We start from the raw sequence: 22,799 nt of genomic DNA on the forward strand, positions 1-22,799 counted from the left end.
ATCCCTAAGGTTAAAAAAAAAAAATCAGCACATAGGAATCTTTGCTAGCTGTGCAAGTGAGAGCGACTTCAATCAATCATTCAAGGCAGTCAGTAAGCATTTAGTAAGCCCCAACTGTTGGCTCAGCTCTGTGCCAAGAGCTGTAAATATAAATGTCAAAGCAAAACAACCCCTACCCTCGAGGTGTTTACACTATGCCCACCGGCTCTCTCCATGGGTTAATAGAATAATGAATCAGGCCCCTGTGAAGGGATGCTGCTTTTTATCTTCAGACCCTTCTGTATCATGGAAGATGGGCCTGGGGGTCAAGTCTAAGACAGACAAACTCTGGATTGGGAGCCGAGCAACCTGGATTCTAGTCTAGCCTTTGCCGGCAACTAGACTGGTGACGCTGGGCAACTTAGCGATATTATGCCACTAAGGGCCTCAGTTTTCCCATCTGTAAAATGAATGTATTGGAGTAGACAATGGTTTTGGGCCCTTCTGGCTCCACTGTTCTTTGATGAAAGGAGGGAAGACTGCATTAAGACTTTTGGGACACCCTGTCTATAAATGTATGTATGTATACATACTGCAGGCATATGTGTTCACCTGTTATCCTTCTTTTACAGATTAGAAGACTGTAGTTCATTCAGGTGAAGTGCACTAATTTTTCAAACAGTGTACATTTACAAGGCCTTCTAAAGGTTTACACAACACTGAGAATATATTTATTTATTTGAACCTCACAACTACCTTAGGAGGCCATCGGTGCAATCATCATCACCCCTACTTTAAAGATAAGGAAACTGAGGCTCACAGGGCTGACCAGAGGCTGAGCCATGACTCAAACCCAAATAGCATTATCCCAGTTCAACTCCCTCCCCTGCAAGCTAGTGAGGATCTGAGCTGGGGTTTGAACCCGGACTCCTCAGAGAACTCCGCATTCGGAACCTGCCCCCCTTCCCAGCCCAGGCTCATGGAAGGAAATCAGTCCTGGTGACATACCTGATGTTTTCATTCAGCAGGAATAGCTCATTGTTCTGCAGGCTTCCTCCTTTGAACACGTTGATGACCGCAGTCTGGACACTGCCCGGGAAAAACAAGGGTGAGACTCAAAAAACAACCACCACCATCCAAAAAAACCCCTCTCCCTCCCTCCTTCCCCACCTAACGTGCCCTGTCCTCAAGTGCTTGACTCATGGCATCTGCTCAAGGCCAAAAGGATCATTAGCAAGCAAATGATCTCTACTGGCCTCTGGATCTTATTTTGGATATGAGGAAACTGAGGCACACAGAGGGGAGTGTGAGGTAGGATCTGATCCCGGGTCTTCTCGTCTTCCAAGTCTACTCTTCCTTCCCTCATTCTTCCCAGGAGATCTTAGACCCAGAGGCACAAGGGACCCCCAACCCTGTCCAGTCCAACCCTCTTGTTTTATAAATGATGAAACTAAGGCCTGGAAGGTGAGACATGGTCACAGAGGGCACAGCCAGGATCAGAGTAGGGGGAGTGACTTCAGGGCTCCAAGTCTGTTTCCTCATCTGTAAAATGAAGGGGCTAGGCTAGGTGAGGTCCGTTTTGGCTCTAAGACAGGATCTGAAGCCAAGCCCTCCAACTCCAGTCAGTGTGAATTCCCACTGTTACCACACTACCCCCATGACAACCCAGGGAGAGAACTCCCTTCATCCAGTGAGTTTACGTTCCCTCCTCTATAAAGGGATGCCCAGATGCTCTCCAGGGTGCTTTCTAGTCCTAAAGCCTGTGAGTTCCCATTCCCATGGTGCTTTAAGATTCACAAAGCACTGTTCTCACAACTCACTCCCCTCCAAGTCAGGTAGGATGAGGATGAGGAACCTGGGACTCCCAGAGATGAGGGAACTTGTCTACAGCGATTCACAGGTCACAAGATCATAGACCTCTGAGGATAAAGGGACCTCCCAGATCACCTGGGATGGAAGCTTCTGGGAGGCAGGTCCTGGTTCCCATTTTGTCTTTGTATCACTAGTGCCCAGGTCCTCAATAAATACTTGTTAAATTGAATTAATTCTTCAAGTCTCAATGGCCCAGGAAACTCTAATCCACGCAAAGGTTTATAAAGCAAGTGCCCAAACTGCCTTGGCATAGGGCATTTCTTCCCTGGGAGCTCCCTATACCTACAGAATCGTAGGTCTGGTCCAAAACACGAAAAACAAACAGAACTAAGAGGTAACCTGGAATAGCAGGTGGAATGCTGGCCTTGGAGTCTTCAGGAAAACCTAGGTTCAAATTCTGCCTTAGACACTTACTCCCTGTGAGAACCTAGGCAAATCATTTACCCTCAGTTTTCTCCCCTTTTTAAGGGGGGACTCTTGGGGCCTTTGCAGATCTAAGTTTATGAGGCTATGAACTGAACTCCAAGGCAGAGGAAGCTGAAAGGATTCTGCCCAAGGTTAGCATGGAGCTGGATAGCATAGGATGGCCAGGATTCAAATGCAGATCTTCTGACCCTGCTGCTCCTCCCAGAAGAAAGGGGCTAGGGTTGAGTATTTCCCAGTTCTTTTCCTCCCCCAAGAAGACCATGTTTAGGCTTCTTAGAGGAGCACACGGTTTGAAAAAGAAATGCAGGGGAAAGCACAAGACCCCTTCCCAAAGGGCTCCCCCCACCAACTCAGCTCCCTCTTTCACCTGTTCCAGGCTGAATTGGAACTGAGATGCACGGCCTGGCGAGCAGCCTGGAAGCGGGGCAGGTCACTCAGCACAGGGGAGCTCATGAAGCGGGGCCTCGGCCTTCGGAAGGAGCCCATCTTGTGGAACTCAATGGGCAGGTACAGGGTGGGAGCAGAGCCTCGGGTCATAGGTTCTGGTGAAGGGACACCTCCTCCTCTTCTCGTCTCAAAGGCCTTCGGGTTCTGACCTAAAAGGGCCCTCTGCTGCCCAGAGCCACCGCCCCATGGTGACCCTCGTTCTTTTTTCAAAACCACCGGTTCAGCCGACGTCTGAAAGGAAAGGGCAAGTTTTCATTTACAAGTCCTGGGCTGAGCAAACCACATCTTACAGGAAACTAGCTGGGGCTTTCCAGCCAATATATCCTGAGAACTGCTGCTGGACTCAGAGATTTGATGGTTTCCACACATTTATTGCCATCCCTCACCAGCACCTGCCTCCACCAGCTGAGGTCATTCTGCTCCCTCCGAAACACAGAGGGAAAACAGCTGGGGACCACTGAGTGGGAGGGCAGGAACCTAAGTGCATGCCCCACCCCCCAAGGGAAGGAAGTAAGCCACCTGAGGGCAGGGACTACTTAATGTCTGTCTTTGAACCCCTAGCATCTAGCTAGGTGCAGAGCAGGAACCTAATAAATATTTACTGAGTTGCATTTGCTGAAGCAGGGTATAAAAACACAGACCAATCAGCAATCACCCAGTGAGTAAACAGCATTTCTCAAGAGTTCTGCCACCACCCAATACCTGAGTGAAAATGTGCCATTTCAAAGAGAAGGCCTGGAACAGAATCTTGGGAGTCAGAACCAACCAGGCATTTATTAAGCACCTAATACATGCCATGCACCGTGCCAACTGGTAGAGATACAAAGAAACACACCAACAATGCCTGCCCGCAACTAGCTGGAAGAGATCTCAGAGGCCGAGTGGTACCTGAGGGCCATATGGGAACTTAATATCATGATCACAGATTTTTGAATTGTTAAGAGACAATCATTTACACATGAGGAATCCTGAGAACTTAAATAACTTGGCAGTCACAGAGGTAGCAGGGCCAATACTCGAACCCAAGACCTCAGATTATGAATCCAAGGCTCCTTCCACTATACTGCCTAACGCTTACACTCTGTAATCTTGCACATCTCTGGAGGACTTAATAAATATGAGGGCCAGGGAAAGAGACCAGAGCTGTGATGGGATTCCATCAGTATAGGGAACTCCCAGAAGAGGAAATGCTCTGTACCAATGCAGGTCAACACCTTCTCAACAACATTTAGTTTAGAGAGTTTCCTAGAACACTGAGCAGCTAAGGGAGTTGTCCGTGGTCACAAAGCCACGACGGGTGCGAGGTGGGATTTGAACTCTGGTCTTCCTGATTTCTAGGCCAGCTCTCTCTACACCATGCCATATTCTCTCAACAAATCATCATCTTCTTCTTCATCATCATCATGATAACACACTGATATTCATACAGTACCTTGATCTATATTATTTAATTTCAGTCTGACAAGAACTATGAAAGTTACTATTTTTAAGAATTCCCTTCTACAAATCAGGAAACTGAGGCTCACCAAAGTCAGAGGATCATAGATTTAGAGAAGGGACCTTAAAAGCCATCTACCCCAAATCCCCTCATTTTCAGCTGAGAAACTGAGCTCAAGAGAGATTAAATGATTCACCTTTGGCCACATCCTAGTAAGTATCAGACACAGAATCTGAACCCAAGTCTTCCTAACTCTCAAGTCCAGCACTCCACCCACTCCATAGTTAGGCAGCTAGGTGTGGTCGTGGACAGACCTCTGTTCAAAGACCTGAGTTCAAATCCTGCCTCAGATGCTTATTAGCTGTATGATGCTGGGCAAGTCACTTAAAGGCCTCAGTTTCCTAATCTGCAAAACAGCAAAAAAAACTCACAGGGTTGTCAAGAGGATCAAATGAAAATAATAAAATACGTAAATAGATTCACAAATATTAAAGTGCTACGTACCAAACTATCTCTTAAGAAAAGGGTTTGAGGTTTTAGGTGCTCTGTTTATTTCACCTTTTTTGTGTGTCCTGGACTTCTGTGGCCATCTGATGAAACCTGTGGACCCCTCCTCCAAGTAACGTTTTTAAATACATACAATAAAATACATAGGATTGTGAAAGATAGCAATTATATTGAAATACAGTCATCAATTTTTTTTAAAGTTCACAGACGGCAGGCCAAGAATCCTTGTAGGGTCAAATGAAATATGTTTGGTGGCTCCGAATAGCGTAAGAAAGGCTGACACTAGGCCCAGTGAATTTCCACCAAGCCTACAAAGTGTCCTAGGAGTTTACCTGTGATGAACCTTGAATCTATAGACCTAACACTGAGCAGAAAAAGGAATAGCTTTTCCGGGAATTATTAAAAAAGAAAAAGAAAGAAATAGTAACACCTCTTGCATAATTTCCTGTACCTCTTCCGGCTGCCCTAAGATATGTGGTAGGGGATGCTCATGGATGGACAGAGAAGTTACAAGATTCTCATCTTTTCTCCATTTGAATTAGCAAAAGAACAATCCCAATGTTAACCCACAGTCTTTAAAAGAAAAACAAAACTCTCCTACTAATGCCCCTTGGGTTTTTAACTGCTTCAGAAGCCAGCTTGGCCAGTATTGAGTTAAGAAGAGATATATTTCATTTCCCTCTTCACTTGTGCTTGTAAAACTAATTCCTGAGTCATTACAGGCTATTAAAAACCTTTATTGGGATCTTAAATCAAGGGTGTTATGAAAGGCCTGCACTCCCAAGTACTCAGACAGTGTAGAGGGAAGCGGGGTACACCAAGCAAAGGCCTCAGGTGTTGACCTGGGTCTTGGACCTGAAACAATCCTTCACAGGAGAAACATGCTTGGGGCCCTTTTCCATCAGGGGCCAGGCTTCTACTCAAGGCAGTCTGAGTATACTCTGGAAGGTGTGGACGGCCCATCTGGAATGTGAGCTGGGGCCAGGGAATGCTGGGCAGGCATGTGCCATGGGCAGAATCTTGTGAACCCAAGATCCAGTTCCAGTAGGGGCCTGTGACTCCTATTTCCCATGGCTCCCTTGTCATCCTGAAAGAAGGGAATCCCTCAAAGACCTCTCTTTCCCCCCATTGCCCCACTGTTTTTCCCAGAGGGAATTTCACCCCTGCCACGGAGAATGGAGAGAAAACCATTAGGAGCAGTGACATGAACTCCTGGAAAGGAAATTCTCCTGCAACTCTCCAGCACCTTGAACAAGGACCTGCCCTGATGTCATTCAAGTACATCCCAGAATCCAACAAGGGTTTTCTGAGCCAGAACAGGCCCTAAATTAGAGGTCCTCCCAGCTGATCCCTTCATTTTACAGAAGCATCAAAGGCGAAGGAAATGGAAAGGCCGACTTGGGGCTGGAACCAAGGCAGTCAATGGGGCACCAGGAGTTGGAAGACCCAGGTTTGAGGCTGTGTGGCTTCCAGCAAAGCACTGAAAACCTCTCAGCCTTAATTCTCTCATCTGTAAAATGGGGGAATGATCACTGAACCATCTTCCCACTAGGGTTGCTGCGTCAAGGGCACTCTGTCAACCTTCACAGCCCTGAAGAGATGGACCGGGCAGCATTCAATAGCTTCTGGAGGGCAGGGGTGGTTTCATTTTGGTCTTTGGATCCCCAAAATATAGCACGGTGCTTGGCCCAGAGTAAGTCCTCAATAAATACAGAATGACTGAATGAATAAATGAAGGCAACCACGACATGATGTGGCACAGTACAAATGATTCGTTGCTGAGAGTAAAGGGTAGGCTTGTCTAATCAGATCTTCTCAGGATTGCCCTGACCCCAATCTACAGCTCACTGTCCCATTAATGCCCTGACCAGGCAGCCTGCAGGAACAGGGGGGACATTTATACATCAGCCTTAAGGTTTACAAAGCACTTTACATACTTCAATGAAACCTAAACAACCCTGTGAGGTCATCATCTATGTAGGTATCATCTCCATTTTTTTTTTAACTTTTTGGTGAGGCAATGGGGTTAAGTGACTCCCCCAGGGCCACACAGCTAGTAAGTGTCAAGTGTCTGAGGCTGGATTTGAACTCAGGTCCTCCTGACTCCAAGGCTGGAGTTCTATCCACCAAGCTGTCCCTATCATCTCCATTTTTAAGATGAGGAAATTGAGACTGAGAAAGAGGCTGCCCAAGGTGAGCTAGTAAATGTCTGAAGCGGCATTTGAACTCATCTCCCAGACACCCAATCTAGTACTCTATTCACTAGCCAAGTCCCACACAATTCAGGAACAGCTTGACAAGCTCGCCAGGATCTAACACATCACTGCCTCATTCTGCCGAGGAGAAACCAGGCCTAGAGAGGGGGAGCAATCAGCTCCAAGCCACACAGGCAGCCAGGAGCAGAGTCAGAATTCAAACCCAGGTCTCCTGGACTCCACATCCAGGACTTCTTGCACTGAGTCTGGCTGCTTCCCAGCAAAGCTCGAAACTCTGGGTACTGTCCTGAGCTTCTGGCGCACACAGAACAAGGCGTTCGAGGCATGGGCCATGCCCTGCGATATCTTGGGCCCTCACTCAGAACAAGAATAACTTTTCACACACAGTTTTTACTAAGTTTGGTTTCTGGTTTCCCAGCTCACATCAGATAAGAAGCAGCAAACAGAGGAGGGGAAAGCTGGGTGAAGGCAAAGAGGATGATGGGGGCGGGGTGGGGTGGAGAGGGAGTATTTCTGTAAGAGAATCACAAATGTAGCACCTACAGGAGAGCCCCAGAGACCACCTGGTTCACCCCTCCTCACTTCAGAGAATCACAAACCGAGCACATACTGAGAATCACCCATCCATGGCTGGAAGGGACCTCAAAGGCCCCCTCGTTTTACAGGTGAGGGACTGGAGGGTCAGATAAAGGTAATGGGACTTGTCTAAGATCACATAGGCAGCAAATGGCAAAAAGTCTTCCTTGAAAAGAGGGGGTAATTCTGAAAGAGGAAAAAAAGTGTTCAGAGTTCAGATGCCTGGCATGAAATGTACAGTCCAGGCCTGGCCTCATTGGCCAGGACCCAGGCAATGGGCTATCCAATGACTAAGTGATCCCAAGCAAATAATTTCTACCAACCTGACCCTGAAAGTGGGTAAAGAGGTTTAGAATTAGTCTAAAATCAAGAAGGAACGTGCTCCTAACTACTGCAGGGCTTCCAGGAAAACAAAACAAAAGATAGTAAAAGACAATGGCCGCCCAAGACAGGGGACTGAGGCCCAACTCCTAAGTTCTGATGAAGGAGAGGAAGCTGGAAAGGGGTGCTGGGAAGAGGCAGACCACCCCAAACCAGGGAGGACATCCCACCTCTCAGAAATTCATAGAATTTACCCCTGCCAACCAGCTTGAAACTGAGCAAAGTCCCCAAGAAGAGCCAGTCCAATGGGTATGCTTTTTTTCCAATATATAAACCTGTAATTAGCAAGACTCAGTGCAGTCTTTCAAATAGTACTCCCCCTTTTTTTTTTTTTTGAGGAGGGGAGCTATGTAAGTGCTTTTATGGGAAACAGACCAGGAACAGACCAGGGAGATAGCCAATATCACAGAAACTCAGAGTTGGAAAGGATCTCTGATGCTATACTGTACCCAACATTCCAGATAAGTCTGGATGTAAGCTCCTCCAAGGCAGGCCCTGTCTTTGTCAGTCAATGATATTTACTTTTTTTTAAATCACACATTTTTCAGACGTCTCACGAGTTGTCACACAATGCCTCATGAGGGAGCCCATTCGCTTTCAGGGTAGCCCTTCTCAAAAAGCTTTTGTGGTTCACTCTTTCAGTCATGTCTGACTCCTCGTGATCCCACGGCCCATAGCACACCAGGCCCTTCCATCCTCTACTAATTTCCCAAAGTCTGTCCAAGTTCATGTTCATTGCTTCCATGATACTATCTATCCATCTCATCCTCTAAAATCCCCTTCTCCTTTTACCTTCAATCTTTCCCAACATCAGGGTCTTTCCAATGAGTTCTGTCGTCTCATTATGTGGCCAAAGTATTTAAGCTTCAGCTTTAGTATTTGTCCTTCCAATGAGTAGTCTGAATTAATCTCTTTAAGTATTGACTGATTTGATCTCCTTCCTATCTGAGGGATTCTCAAAAGTCTTTTCTAGAACCACAATTCAAGTGCGTTGATTCTTTTCCTCACAGCAAATAGAAACCTTCCTCCATTTTTGGCCAGCCTTTTTCCTCCTTCTCCAGCCCTTACAAAGATATAAAGACTTTTTTTCCTCTTGTGGGTCAGAGTAGAATGGTACAAAATATTCAAATCATTTCCCCCATGTGTTTCAAATTAACCTATGATCCTACAGACTGAAGACATTCTAGAGGGGACAATGAGTTCAAGTGTACTAAGTTAACGAGTCCTTCTGCTCGAAACCAAGTCATAGCCTTTTTGTTTTTGTTCCATCGTTTTTTCATTCATGCCCAATTCTTTGTGACCCCATTTGGAGGTTTTGGCAGATTCTAGAGTGGTCTGCCTTTTTCTTCTCCAGCTCATTTTACAAATGAAGAAACTGAAGCAAACAGGGTTAAGTGACTTGCCCAGGGTCACACAGTTAGTAAGTGTCTAAGGCCAGATTGGAACTCAGGTCCTCCTGACTGACGGGCCAGTACTCTATCTACTTTGTTACCTAGCTGCTACCCAGTCACATCTTTATATGAGGTTAAAAGTATAGTACTGCCTGCTTCAGAAGCCATTCCCCCCATATTCATCTCTGGGCTTTTTGCTCCTTCTCCAGGGATATTCATTTTTATTAAAACAATATGCAATTGGGGAATACACAATGCTATGTGAACAAAAATAATGAGAAAATGTACTTCAAGGCACTACTCCTTTCCCCCCTGTACAGCTAACAAGTTATAGCCTAACAAACCCTTAATAAGTCAAGAGTACAAATGGTGTAACATTCCAACAGACAGAAAATGTGATACATTCCTGCCCTTTGGAAGTTGCTTTCCACATTCTTACTGGTACACAGGATCAAAGATTTAGAGTTTGAAGGAACCTTAGAAGTCATCCGATCCAATCCTTCATTTTACAAATGAGGAAACTGAGGCTCCAAAAGGTCATACAAGTGGTAAAAATCAAAGGCAGAATTTGACTCAGGATCCTCCAGTTTGAAATTCAGTGTTCTCCCCGCCCCAATGAATTAATTAGTAAGCATTAATTAATAATTAATAAACATTATTACGCACTATGCTAGGTATCAAGGCTACAATGACAAACAGGAAACAATCCCTGCCTCCGAGAAGCATACATATGAGGGGAAGGAGTGCAGAGAAAGGAGCAACAGGTACACATATAAGCAATTAGCAATGACCTACCAAGTAATTACAGAGCAATTTACACAATCTGTCTCTAGAGGGCAAGAACTGTTTTTTGTTGGCTGGGACTATTTTTTGTTTGTTTGTTTGTTTGTTTCTCTATCACCTAGCCCTTATTATTCAGATTTAGATTTTCTAGCTGGTTGGTATTCATTTAATTCCCTTTAGAATACCATTTCAGTAAGTGCCCTTAATGAATGAACACTTAAGTGCTGGTTGAGTTGCATCAAATACTGTTCCTATCAGGTACAGTACTGCACTAAGCATTGTCAATCCTTTGCTTGAAGCTGGACTGCCTGTCAGTCTCTTGACTTTGTGAACTCCCCCACTACTGAAAGGATTTTCTTAAGTCCTTCCTCTCTCAGGCTCCCACCTTTCCAAATCAAGAGCTTTCAGACTGCTGATGCAACATCCCCTAACTTTGGAACTCAGAAGAATGTCAGATACATCGATGGGAAATGGCCCGAGAACTACAAAACTTTGTGTTACAAACACGGACACACATCGCTGCTGCCACAGAAACGACAGAAGTGGCACAGTTATGTACCTTTGAGAATCAGAAACCAACACAGGATGGGGGCAAATCAAGCCCCAGTATTTAGCTGAAAAGCCAACTTCTTAAGGACATTGCCTTGGGAGGTGCCGTGGGTTCCCTCTCACCAGAGGTCCCTAAGCCAAGTCTATGTGACAGGTGGTTGGGTATGCTGTAGATGGAATTCATGTTCAAGTGGATGGCCCTGGAAGACCCTTCCGACTCTGATTTCAGTGACCTACTGTTCAGTGTCATCCTTCTCTGAAATTCAAGATACTGACCACATACCAAGCCAACATTCTGGGCACCATTTTGTTTTCTACACTTTCATGCCATTTTCCAAAGAGGTCAAAGAAGTCAGCAGTGGCAGTATTTCAGAAAGAACTAAATAGCAAGCAAAACCCTGGAAGTCCACCTGTAGAAATCCAGGTCAAAACCCCCCTAGACCAATCGTGGTGATCCTGCCTCTGGTTCAGGAGGGTCCTGGGGATCTGGGAGAGAAATGTGCATACATCACACCTGCATTTTCTCCATCACTTTCTGACAGCTATAAAATCAACAAAACAATAAATTAAGCCCTGATTTGCAGCACTTTTGACTTCCACTGAAAATTTAAAAACCAGAGCTGGCTCAAGAGGGTTCCAGCACACTCCTGCCTGATTCTAACTAGGGTTGACTTGACTTCCATAGTGGGGCTTGGAGGGGTAGAAACCCAGACCAGAATTTCAGAGTTGGAAGAATCCATACCAAAATAAGATGCCCTCTGTAATGCTCCCAGGTGGTCATCAAGCTCCTTTTTGAAGATCTTTTGTGAAGGGAACTCACAGCCTCTCAGGAGACTCATTCCACTCTTAAATAGCTCTAATTATTGCTGAGTCATTTTTTTGTTGGTTTTTGGGGGGTTTTTTTGGCTAGGAAATTGTGGTTAAGTGACTTGCCCAGGGTCACATAGCTAGTAAGTATCAAGTGTCTGGTGTGAGAGCACATTTGAACTCAGGTCCTCCTTACTCCAGAGCCAGTGCTCTATCCACTGTGCCACCGAGCTGCCCCGAGAGCTCTAATTATTAACAAGTTTCCATTTCCCAGGTCTGTGTCTTTGCACAGGTTGTGTTCATGCCTGGAGCATTCTCCTTCCCCACTTCCCCATTTTAGAATCCTCTGCTCCCTTTTAGACTCAACCCAAGTGCCACCACCTTTGGGTGACTTCTCCTGATGCCTCCAGTTGGTAATGTTCTCACCCCACCCCAAATGACTCAGTTTTACTGTATGTTTATGTATCCATACACATGTATATGCATGCATGTATATACCTATACATATATACATATACACACATACATAAATACAATATTGACTTACTCCTTAACTATTTTTTGCTTCAGGTAAACTAAATTTCTTGAGAAAAGGATTCCTTCATTCTAGACTTTGTACCTCTAGCACCTAATACAGTGCTTAGGGTACAGCAGGCGTTTAATAAATGCTTATTCAGCTGAAGTGAATCATGTTTATCCTTATGCCAATTTGTCTCACTGTAATTTCTACCCATTGCTTCTATTTCTGTATCCTATGGAATCAAGTAACACATGTCTAATTCATCTGTCTACAAATTGCCTTTACATAATAATAATAATAATAGTAATAATAACAACAATAAATACCTAGCATCTATGTAGCGCTTTAAGGTTTATAATGCTTTACAGATGTTATCTCATTTAATCCTTACAACAACCCTGTGAGATAGGTGCTATTAGGTAGCAAAATGGATAGAGTACCAAGCCTGGAGTCAGGAAGAGGTATCTTTGTGACTTCATATCTGTCATCAGACACTAGCTGTGTGACCTTGGGCAAGTCACTTAACCCTGTTTGCCTCAATTTCCTCTCTGTAAAATGAGCAGGAGATGGAAATGGCAAACTACTCCAGTATCTCTGCCAAGAAAACCCCAAATGAGTCAGGAAGAGCTGGATACAAATGAATTGACTGAACAACAATATGTGCTGGGCAGTATGCTAAGGGCTGGAGATGCAAAGAAATATGAGACCTAGGGATAAAGAGGGCTTCTGGGTGGTGTGCTGGATGGAACACTGGAGTCAGGAAGACTCATCTTCCTAAGTTCAAATCCAGCCTCAGACACTTACTAGCTGTATGACCTTGAGTCACTTCACCCTATTTGCCTCAGTTTCCTCATCTGTAAAATGAGCTGATGAAGGCAATGGCTAACCACTTCAGTTATCTTTGATAAGAAAACCCCAACTGGGACCACAAAGAGTCAGATACCACTGAAAAACGACTGAACAACAACAAAATTCTAAGTCACTTGGCTTAAGTGACTCGTGCCCAAGGTGTCACAGACAGTATAAGACATGACTATGAGGCTGGGCATCTATCCATTACAGTACCTTGCTTCTGTTCATTAATAGCGTTTATCAAGTGCCATTTTGGGCTAAGAATCAAGCGTCTGCCTGCAGTGCAGTGAACCTGAGTTCTCAGGAAGGCATGCTGCAAAGTATAAGCTCCCTCAGGTCTAACCAATCTGCACTGGCTTCGACTTTGTTATTATTACGAATGAATGAATACATTATCTATATATTTACACATTGTGTCCCCCTAGTCTAGACTGGAATAGAAGCTCCTGCGGGGCAGGGGCTGTTTTGCTCGGGTCTGTGTATCCCCTGATGCTTTACATGTGTCTGACTATAGAGTACAAGGTACTTAGTAAATGCTTGCTGGTTGACTGGCTGCATACCCATTGTCTAGAAACGATCACTGTGTTTGGCTGGCCGCAGAGGAATGAATTTTTTTGGCCACAATAAACATACTAGATAGGAGTCAGTAAACGGGAGGCGCCATGATGATGAAAGAATGGATCTCTGAAAGCATCGTAATAATGATAATAGTAACTGACATTTATATCATGGTTTAAGGTTTACAAAGCATTTTGTCTATATTATTTCACTTAATCTGTATAACAATCCTGTAAGGTCAGCATTACAGTTTCTATTATATGCATTTTATAACAAGAAAAGGGAGGCTCAGAAAAATTGAGTGTGTGTTCTAAAGTCACATGGTAAGAAAGAGTTGGAGGCAGAAATCAAACCTGGATGTCTCTGGATTATATTGCAATAAGTGCCTTTGTATACCAGGCACTGAGTTTTATATTAACAGGAGGCACTAATTATGATGTCATCATCAGATGAATAGCTAGAAGGCTGAATCACTTAGAAGAAAATGTCTTTCTTTTGGAATAAATTAATCTGAGCCATTGGGAATGTGGACATAATTAGTTACTTTCAGGAGTACCTTCCACTGCTGACCAAATAAAGGATACGCAACACCTCTGGGCTTTGACAAGTTTAAGAAAGAAAGGCATGATCAGACCCCAGCTGTTCTCAAAAAGGCATAGAGATGGAATGGACGGCAAGCTCCAGATGAGTTAGCAGCATGATGTGGTCACCAAAAAAGGCTAAGACGATCGTGCCCTGCATTAGAGAAGGAGCTTATCTGGGGCAGCTAGGTGGCGCAGTGGATAGAGCACCGGCCCTGGAGTCAGGAGGACCCGAGTTCACATCTGGCCTCAGACCAAACACTTGACTCTAGCTGTGTGACCCTGGGCAAGTCACTTAACCCCAACTGCCTTAAGAAAGAAAAGCAAAGAAAAGGAGCCTAACTTCAGGAATCAGGAGGTAATCTTCTCGTCGGGTGCCTCAACTGGGGCACTGTGTTCAGTTCTGTGTGCCATGGTTTAAGGAGGACATAGATAGGATTGGACATAGATAGATTAGGTCCACGTTATACTGACGAACTGGCAAAGATGACCAAAGACAAAACTAACAATTGCTGGAAAGCCTGTGGGAAAAAAGGCCTTCTAATGCACTGTCGGTGAAGCTGGGAATTAGTCTACTTTGGAAAGCAATTCGGGGGCAGCGAGGTGGCGCAGTGGATAGAGCACCAGCCCTGAAGTCAAGAGCACCCGAGTTCAAATCTGACCTCAGACCAAACACTTGACTCTAGATGTGTGACCCTGGGCAAGTCACTTAACCCTAACTGTCTAAAAATAAAAAAAAAAAAAGGAAAGCAATTTGGAACTGTAACCACAAAGCCACCCAACTGTGCATACCCTCTGACCTAGGCCCATGCCCCAACGAGATCAACGGCAGATATACAAAATATTCATAGTAAGTGGATCTTTTTGAGGGGGCAAAGGGCTGGAAACTAAAAGGGTGGCTGCCCATTGGGGAATGGCTGAAGAAATTAAGGTCTATGATTGTAACAGAATGCTATCATGCCACAAGAAATGACAAAAGGGACTTTTTCAGTCCCCTGCTATGAACTGATGTAGAGAGAAGTGAGCAAAACTAAGAGAAGAATTTATACAGTAATAACTACATTACAAAGAAAAACAACTTTGAAAGACTTGAGAACTCTGATCAATGCAATGACCAGCCATGGAGCTAGAGGGCCAATGATGAAGCATGCTGCTCACCTCCTATCAGGGTGGACGGCTCGAGGAGCAGAATCAGACGTATAGTTTTTGTACACGAAAAATACGTGCATTTGCTTTCCTTGACGACGCTGATTTTTTGTCAGTCAATAAGGATGTATTAAGTCCCTTCTACGTCCCATGTATTGTGCTAAGTGCTGGGAATACAATGAAAGGTAAAAGACAGTCATTCCCTGCCCTCAGGGAGCTTCCAGTCTAATAGAAAAGACCACATAGAAAGCACTAAGAACAAGCAAAATTTATAAAAGATAAATTGGAGATGATCACCAGAGGGAAGACACTGGCATCCAGGGGCAATCAGGGAAGGCTTCTTGCAGAAAAGAGGGTTTTAGCTGAGAGTCAAAGAAAAGCTGGAGAAGCGGGGAGGCAGAGGAGAAGAGGAGGAGAGTTCCACACATGGAGGGCAGCAAGTGACGATGGACGGAGTCAGGTGATGGAATGTCTAGTACAAAGAGCAGCAAGGAGGTTGGAGGAGGGAAGGACTGTGGCCAAGGAGGAAGAACACTAACAGAAAGGTAGGACAGGGCCAGGAGATGGAGGATCCTAAAAGCCAAACAGAGGATTTTACATCTGATCCTGGAGGCAAAAGGGAGCCCCCAGAGTTGACCGGATGGGGGGGTGTGGGGGGTTAAGACATGATTAAATTTGTGCTTTAGGAAGATCAATTTGATAGCTGAGTGGGGGATAGACAAGCACAGGAAGAAACTTGAGGCAGGGAAACCAACCAAGGGTTGAATTTTTTTTTTTGAGGGATGAAGGAGTTAATGAGGAATACATAGCTATTAATAAGACTTCCAAAAACAAGAAGAAGAAAGAAGGCCATTGAAATGTTTTTGAACATATACAAGAAAACAAAAGGAAACTCAGCAGGAAAAACAACATAAGCAAAACAATTTTGAAAATAGAATGTTGGATTTATTGCATGACTCTTAAAAAGCAAGCTGTACATAAAAGATGAACAGTTTCACACAGAGCCCCTTATTTTGTATACAAGAAGTTCTTTTGGTTTGTTTGTTTTCATTAAACTGAAAATCAAAAATAAAATAAAAAACAAAACAAAAACAAAAAAATCGGTGCCCATCCATCAGGGAAAGTTCGATCAAACTACGGTCAATATGAATGTAATGGAACATGATGGCGACATAAGAATAGACAAAAATGAAGACGCTAGAGAAGCTTGGGAAGAAGCACTGAGGCACAGCAAAGAAAACAGGACCTTGAGAATATTATACCCAGTGACTTCGATAAAGTAAAATAAAAAGAGCACGAATGAAAGACATAGAGAAGGCTGGTCTTCGAGTCTCCCTATGCACACTAGCTGTGTGACCTGTGCTCCAGACAATCCTCTGACATTGGAAGTTACAAATAAGTTGCCAAGTGGAAGAGGGAACTTTCCCCACATTCATAAAAATCACAGGTGCAGGCCAAAAAATTCCACCAAAAATATAAGAATTCAGATGAATGTTATGACTTGCTATCAGACTTGGTTTCAGAGGACTGACGAGGAAACAGACTTCTCCCCTCTATAGAGCGGAGGCAGAAAGCTGCATATGTTGTCAGACATGATTAATGCGTTTATTTTCTTAAGTTTTCCCTCAGCGTTGCAAGAGAGGCTAAATTTGGGGAAGGGGGGATTATTGGGAAATCAGAGTGACGTTTAAAACAAAAATCAAAGCATTAACAAAACATTTTTTAGAAAACAAAAGTGTAGCTAACAAGTGTCAAATGACAGTTTTCTCACAGTTGAAATCATGGGTGTGGCCAATAGATGGGAGAAGAGAATCTAGAGGATTTGGCAATGACTCCAGATGGCAAATTTAAGGTCTAGACAGGATAGTTATGCAAGAGGACTCCCTAAATGATGAAATAAGGCAGTTCTGACGGATATAACATATGGTTATACCACTAGAGAAGGAGAAGGAATGAAAAGCCACCAGTCAGCTTCCAACTGTAGTTTCGAATACTGAAAAATATATTGTCTCCTGTTTAGGTGAAAAGTTAGCCAGAGTCACTCTTACGGAGAGAAAATGAACTGATATATCCTTAGAGCTGGGCTGTAACACAAGAAAAAGACGCGGCAGCATAACCAACAACACAGTCTTAGATTGAGTCTCTTAACCAGAGGGTCTCATTTTCCTCATCTGCAAAGCGAGGATGACTTCATTCAATACTTAGAGGTGAGGAAAATGCCTTGGAAATGTTAACGTTTCTATAGAAAGAAATATGTCTCATCTTCATCGTCAACATCATCATCATCATCATCATCGCAGTAGTGGCTCGAGGTTACTGAACCTCCCTTAGCCTCTGCTTCCTCATCTGTAAAATCGAGAAAAGATGCAGACCGTCGGCCTCCTCTCTATACCCCAAAGACCATTGGGTCTTTCCAGCTGTTCTGCAGTTGATTCCTGTATCCGCTATCTCTGATTTTTTATCTGTATCTCCAATGCTGAGCATAGGGCTAGGCACACAGGAAGTACTTAAATGCTTTTCATTCGTTCATTCATTCACGCGTTCATTCACAGAGTACGAAATGTATGTATTACATACAAAAGCCCTATTTGTGCCCTCGACTATCCTACAACCAGCTTTAGTAACCGCTCGAGAGAGGCAATGTGAAAGTATCTTGGGGTTGGGAATCGGAAAACCCTGGCTTAGTTTGAGTCAGCTCTGCCGTGTGCCAAGCTGTGTGGCTTTGGCCAACTCATTCCGCTCCTCTGAGACTCCATTTTCTGAGCTACAGCCTTTTTCCTGCAAGAGATTACCCCTTTTCCATTCAGTCACCAAAGCCTCTCTATTCTACCTTCTTAACATCTCTCCTCGGGCATTGCCACCCCTCTGGTGCAGACCCCCAATGCCTCACCTGGACCACTACAATAGCTAATGGTGGGAGGGCCTGCCTCAAGTCTCTCCCCATTCCAACTCATCCTCCACTCGGCCACCAAAGTGATTTTCCTAAAACACAGGTCTGACCACGTCACACCCTACTCAATAAACTCCAGCGGGTCCCTATGGCCTCCAGGATCAAATACAAAATCTTGTGCTTGGTATTCAAAGCCCTTTATAACTTAGATCCCAACTTCCTTTCTAGGTTTCCTATACCTTCTGCCCACCAAACAACCCTGTGACACTGGCCTCCTTCCTTTCCCTTGTACAAGATGTATCATGGGTCTTTAGTTAGGTTTGATTAGTACAAAAATGAATCTCATGAAGTGGCTACGCTATTTGGATTTAAACTTCACGTTACCATTGGGCTGAAACCAATGGCCATATTTTACATAAACACAACTTAGAATAATGTGAATTGAAATACATGCAGTCACTTCATGGAATTCATTATTCACATTAATCAGGATCTAGCTGTATTTATGGGGCAACTTGGTGGCACAGTAGATAAGAGTAGTAGGCCTAGAGTCAGGAAGACTCATCTTCTTGAGTTCAAATCTTATCTCAGACACTTGCTAGCTGGGTGACCCTGGGCAAGTCACTTAACCCTATTTGCCTCAGTTTCCTCATCTGTCAAATGAGGTGGAGAAGGAAACCGCAAACAACTCCAGTATGTTTGCCAAGAAAACCCCAAATGGGGTCACAGTTGGACACAACTGAAATGACTGAAGGCTGTATTTATATATCAGGGACCAAAAAACCTGTGAAATCCATACCAGTCAATTTCAAACTGACTGAAACCTTCCAAAACAAAAGTATGAATATTGTGAGAGCATAATCAATGGATCAATCTATCAATGGATTCTATGTACCAGTCAGTGTGCTAGGCACTGACACTTACAATGTGAAGAATGAAATAATCCCTACTCAAATGAAGCTTAAATTCAACAAGGACATATATAAGTATAAACAGAATAAACAAATAGAAGGTAGTATGATATAAATTGCCACAAGAGTGAAAAGTTCAGAAAACAAACAAATGAATCACGCCTGATGGTGTATGTTGACCTTTGAGTCCACAGTCTACCCCAACACATCAGGAGCTGGGAACGAGATTTCTTCATTAGTCCTCGGAAATCACGATGGGCCACAACTTTAAATGGAATCTTTGTGCCTTTTAGTGGCAAGACTGTGGCGAAAAGGGATCCAGAGGCTCCCCTCTTATGGCAGTGAGGTTAACAATACAACTATATTGACGTTTTTGTTTTGTCCACAAGATCAGATGTCCTAATATGTTCACTCTGGATAACGGTCACTAGAATCTCATTAAAGTAGCATCATTCTTCCTCTGAATAGAGTTACTCACAAAACTCACTCTGCAAGGATTGCACCCTGAAAACTGGGAAATCGTGTGGTGGCACTACCCCCCATATCTGTGAACCCGGGTGGTGCGCAAAAATGGACCATCCACCCAAAGGCCTGAAGGCCTTTCAGTATTTTGGGGCTCCCCGTGCAATACAAATGCCCTGGGAGAAGCTCTGATTTGGAAGTAACTTCGGTAGCCATGGAGGCCCACCCACACCTGAACAAGGATCCTTTCGACAACATGGTCAACAAGAGGCCATCCAGGCTTTGGTCTATAATTCACCCCCACTCAAGCAGAGTCGGGAAGATTTCCTCAGCAGTCCTCAGAAATCAAGACGGGGCATAATTTTAGTCTGAACCAAATCTAAAGACCTCCAGGGAGGACGGAACCCCACCCCCTTCTGCCCACTGGATCACCCTGATTACTAAGAAATTCTTCCTTACATCAAGCCCAAAATTGTCTCTAGAAACTTCAACCCACTGCCTTTAGAACAAGTCTTCATAATCCTACACACACACACACACACACACACACACACACAGAGATGATATTTGAAGCTTAAGCAAGTCTTTTCTTATCCTGTTTAAGTACCTGGCATGCTCTTGAGACCCTTCACCACCCTGGATGACCTCCTTTGGATTGCCTCTCCGTTTATCAATGTCCTTCCTAAAATGAAACGCCCACGACTGCACCCAATCCTCCAGGTGTGCTTCGGCCAGGCAGGACCACCAGAACTGAGGATGACCGCAGAGACTTCTAGAGACCAGTGCCAAAACTACACCTGAAGAGACCAGTCTAGAACTGAGCTGCCTGAGAGAGACAAGATGATAATAACATGGCAAAGTAAAAGGCTTTCTTCGGCAGATTTGGTAAGGTGAGGTAAGCAGCAGGTTGTGACAAGGTCTAAAGCAGTTTAGCTCAGACTAACACTGAATCACCTTAAGAGTCCTTTGTGAGGTTTTGGAAAATGTTTTTTTTTTTGCACTCCTACCATAAAGACAACAAAATCCCCAATCCCCTTCAGGTATTCATCTTGCGAACACACAAAACGCTACCTGAGCTACTCCAGTCTCAGAAAACCACAGAGCAAAGTCCAGACGAGTCTGTTTGGCTCTAGTGCTGGCCAGAAATCGAACCACAAATGCATTCAGTGAAGCTCTGAGGTCTGTGGGTGCCAGAAAGTGGGAGAAGGGCTTGAAGAGAGTTCTGTGAAAAGTGAAATCATCGGAGGCACAAGAGGGGACCATCAGGCCATCAGAGTATGGGGGGAGGGATGTGAAAAAAACTAAAGTCATTTCTTATTTCTTCACACTGAGATTGTGGGGTATAAATGCAAAGGCTATTAACAGCACAAGGGTCAGGAGATCTGGGTTCTAGTCCCAACTCTATGACAAAGTAACTGTGCGGCCTGCTCACTTTACCTCAGTTGCCTCATCTGTAAAATGAAGGGGCTGAAGTGAAAAGGCTGTGAGGTCTCCAAGGAGTCACCCTCCGCAATTCTAGGAATGGAATGCCGGAAGGGAAATTGTGGACATCGACGTGACCATTCTAAAAGGCGATGGTAGAGACGGGCTGAGAATAAGAGTAAGAATAAGAATGATTGGTCCCCCATGCTCCAGGTACCTGGCATACAGTGGGCACCTAATGAATGCTTGTTAACTGATGGATTGATGTGCCCATTTCTCACTTCAACCATGACAAAGCACTTTCCTCACTCCCACCCTTTAAGGAAGGCACTGCAAATATCATAGCCACTTTACAGATGAGATTCTGGGGCTCACGGAGGGTTAATACCATATCTCACAGTCACACGGCTAATAAGTGTCAGAGTTAGGATTCAAATCCAGTTCCCACAGCCATCTTAAACTCAATGTGCCCAAAACTTAACTCATTATCCTTTCCCTCTCCCAAATTCTCCATCCTGTGGAGGGCACCACTATCCTCCCGGTCACTCAGGCTCAGAACTTGGATGTCATTCACAACTCCTCACATCCAATCCTTCACCAAGACCTGCTGAGCTTTGCCTTTCTAACATCTCTGTCTCTCTCTCTCTCTCTGTCTCTCTCTCTCTCTCTCTCTCTCCAAGAAAGTGACTTTCCCATTGTTTACTGGCCCTTTCAATAATGCAAAGGTTGTTCAAAAAGTCCATTAACAAGGTCAGTTTCTAGCACATTACACACGATACAACTCTGTTGTTAATAAACTGGTTTTTTGGCATATGTGGTCACACTAACACAGAAGTACTAATTCTCTGGGACCTGGAGGCCCTAGGTTTTAAAGAGGGGGCTACATTCTTGGATCCATGACTTCCAGACAAAGTATATGCCAAGATTCAAGTGGAAAAAAATGTTTGCTCTGCAGAAACTCATCACCAAGTGGAGATTTACAGAGAGAATGTTTTCTGTTAATAGATTATACTAAAGCAGCAGAAGGCAGAGATACACAGGGGTAGCTGGCGAAGAAGCAGCAAAACAAATAAAAATTAAGGATCATACGTTGGCACTGCAATCTGCTGGGAGACAATGGAGAGCAGGAGTTCCCAGAGGACCACACCTGGAGCAGGGAACAAGAGGGCCACAAGAGAATAGACACATTGTTGCACACATTTCAAGAGAGGGGGCTGCCAGGATGTCCCACATCTTTCGCCTTCCTAACATCTCTTACACATTCTCCCTTCTCTTCGGACACGGCCACAACCTGGGTCCAAGGCCCTGTCAACTTCATGCCTGGTCATTACAATGGCCTGCTCACTAGTCTTCTTGGGTCAATCTTCACCACTCCTGCCCAACTTCCCCTCAGCTGCTGAAGTGCAGGGGATGGCCAACCATGTCACCCCCCTATTCAATCATAGGGGGCTCCATTTTCCAATAAGAGCGGCTTCCCATCACCTCCAGGATCAAATAGAAAATCCTCTGGCTTGTAACACCCTTCCAGACCTGGGACCCTCCTTCCTTTCCAGTCCCTAATCCCCTTAACCCCCTACAAACATGCTCTTTAATCAAGTGACACCAGCCTCCCTAATGTGCCTCAAACAAGACCCTCCACTTCCCAATTCTGGGCATCTTCCCTGGTTGTCCACCATACCTGGAATTCTCACCCTCCTCATCTCTGCCTTCTGGGATCCTTAAGGTCCCAGCTGATAGCTGCCTTACACAAGAAGTCTTTCCTGATCCCTGCCTAATGCTAGCGTGCCTTTCCTATTTACCCTGCCTCTATCTTGTTCTTACACAGTTGTGTGTGCACTATCTCCCCCATTAGACTGAAAGCCCCATGAGGGCAGGGATTGTCTTTTGTCCTTCTTTGTATTCCCAGGACCTAGCACATAATACAGATAGGGACTAGACCTGGATTTCATTGGTATAGGGAACTCCCAAGTAAGGAAACTCCCTCCACCAGGAAACTTTTCAGCACTTTACAGTCTTAGGGAGTAGCCCAGAGTGTTAAGTTAAATGACTTGCCCAGGGTCACAGGCCAGTATGTATCAGAAGTGG

The 22,799-nt window shown here is 44.5% G+C and overlaps 1 protein-coding gene across 5 annotated transcripts in view; it reads right to left on the bottom strand.

The window, feature by feature from the left end:
- Positions 1 to 22,799, bottom strand: part of PRR5L (proline rich 5 like) — a 95,745-nt gene that overhangs the window by 59,115 nt on the left and 13,831 nt on the right. For all 5 annotated transcript variants that reach the window (XM_027837885.1, XM_027837882.1, XM_027837883.1 and 2 more), the window contains exons 2-3: positions 2,645 to 2,955; positions 988 to 1,068 (exon numbers count right to left, since the gene is read on the bottom strand). In XM_027837885.1, the coding sequence (XP_027693686.1) occupies positions 988 to 1,068; positions 2,645 to 2,814 (251 nt within the window). In that variant the 5' untranslated portion in view covers positions 2,815 to 2,955. The remainder of the gene's footprint in view (positions 1 to 987; positions 1,069 to 2,644; positions 2,956 to 22,799) is intronic.

The sequence above is a fragment of the Vombatus ursinus genome, unplaced genomic scaffold, assembly GCF_900497805.2.
Source record: "Vombatus ursinus unplaced genomic scaffold, bare-nosed wombat genome assembly UNPS02014822.1, whole genome shotgun sequence".
NCBI classification, from domain to species: Eukaryota; Metazoa; Chordata; class Mammalia; order Diprotodontia; family Vombatidae; genus Vombatus; species Vombatus ursinus.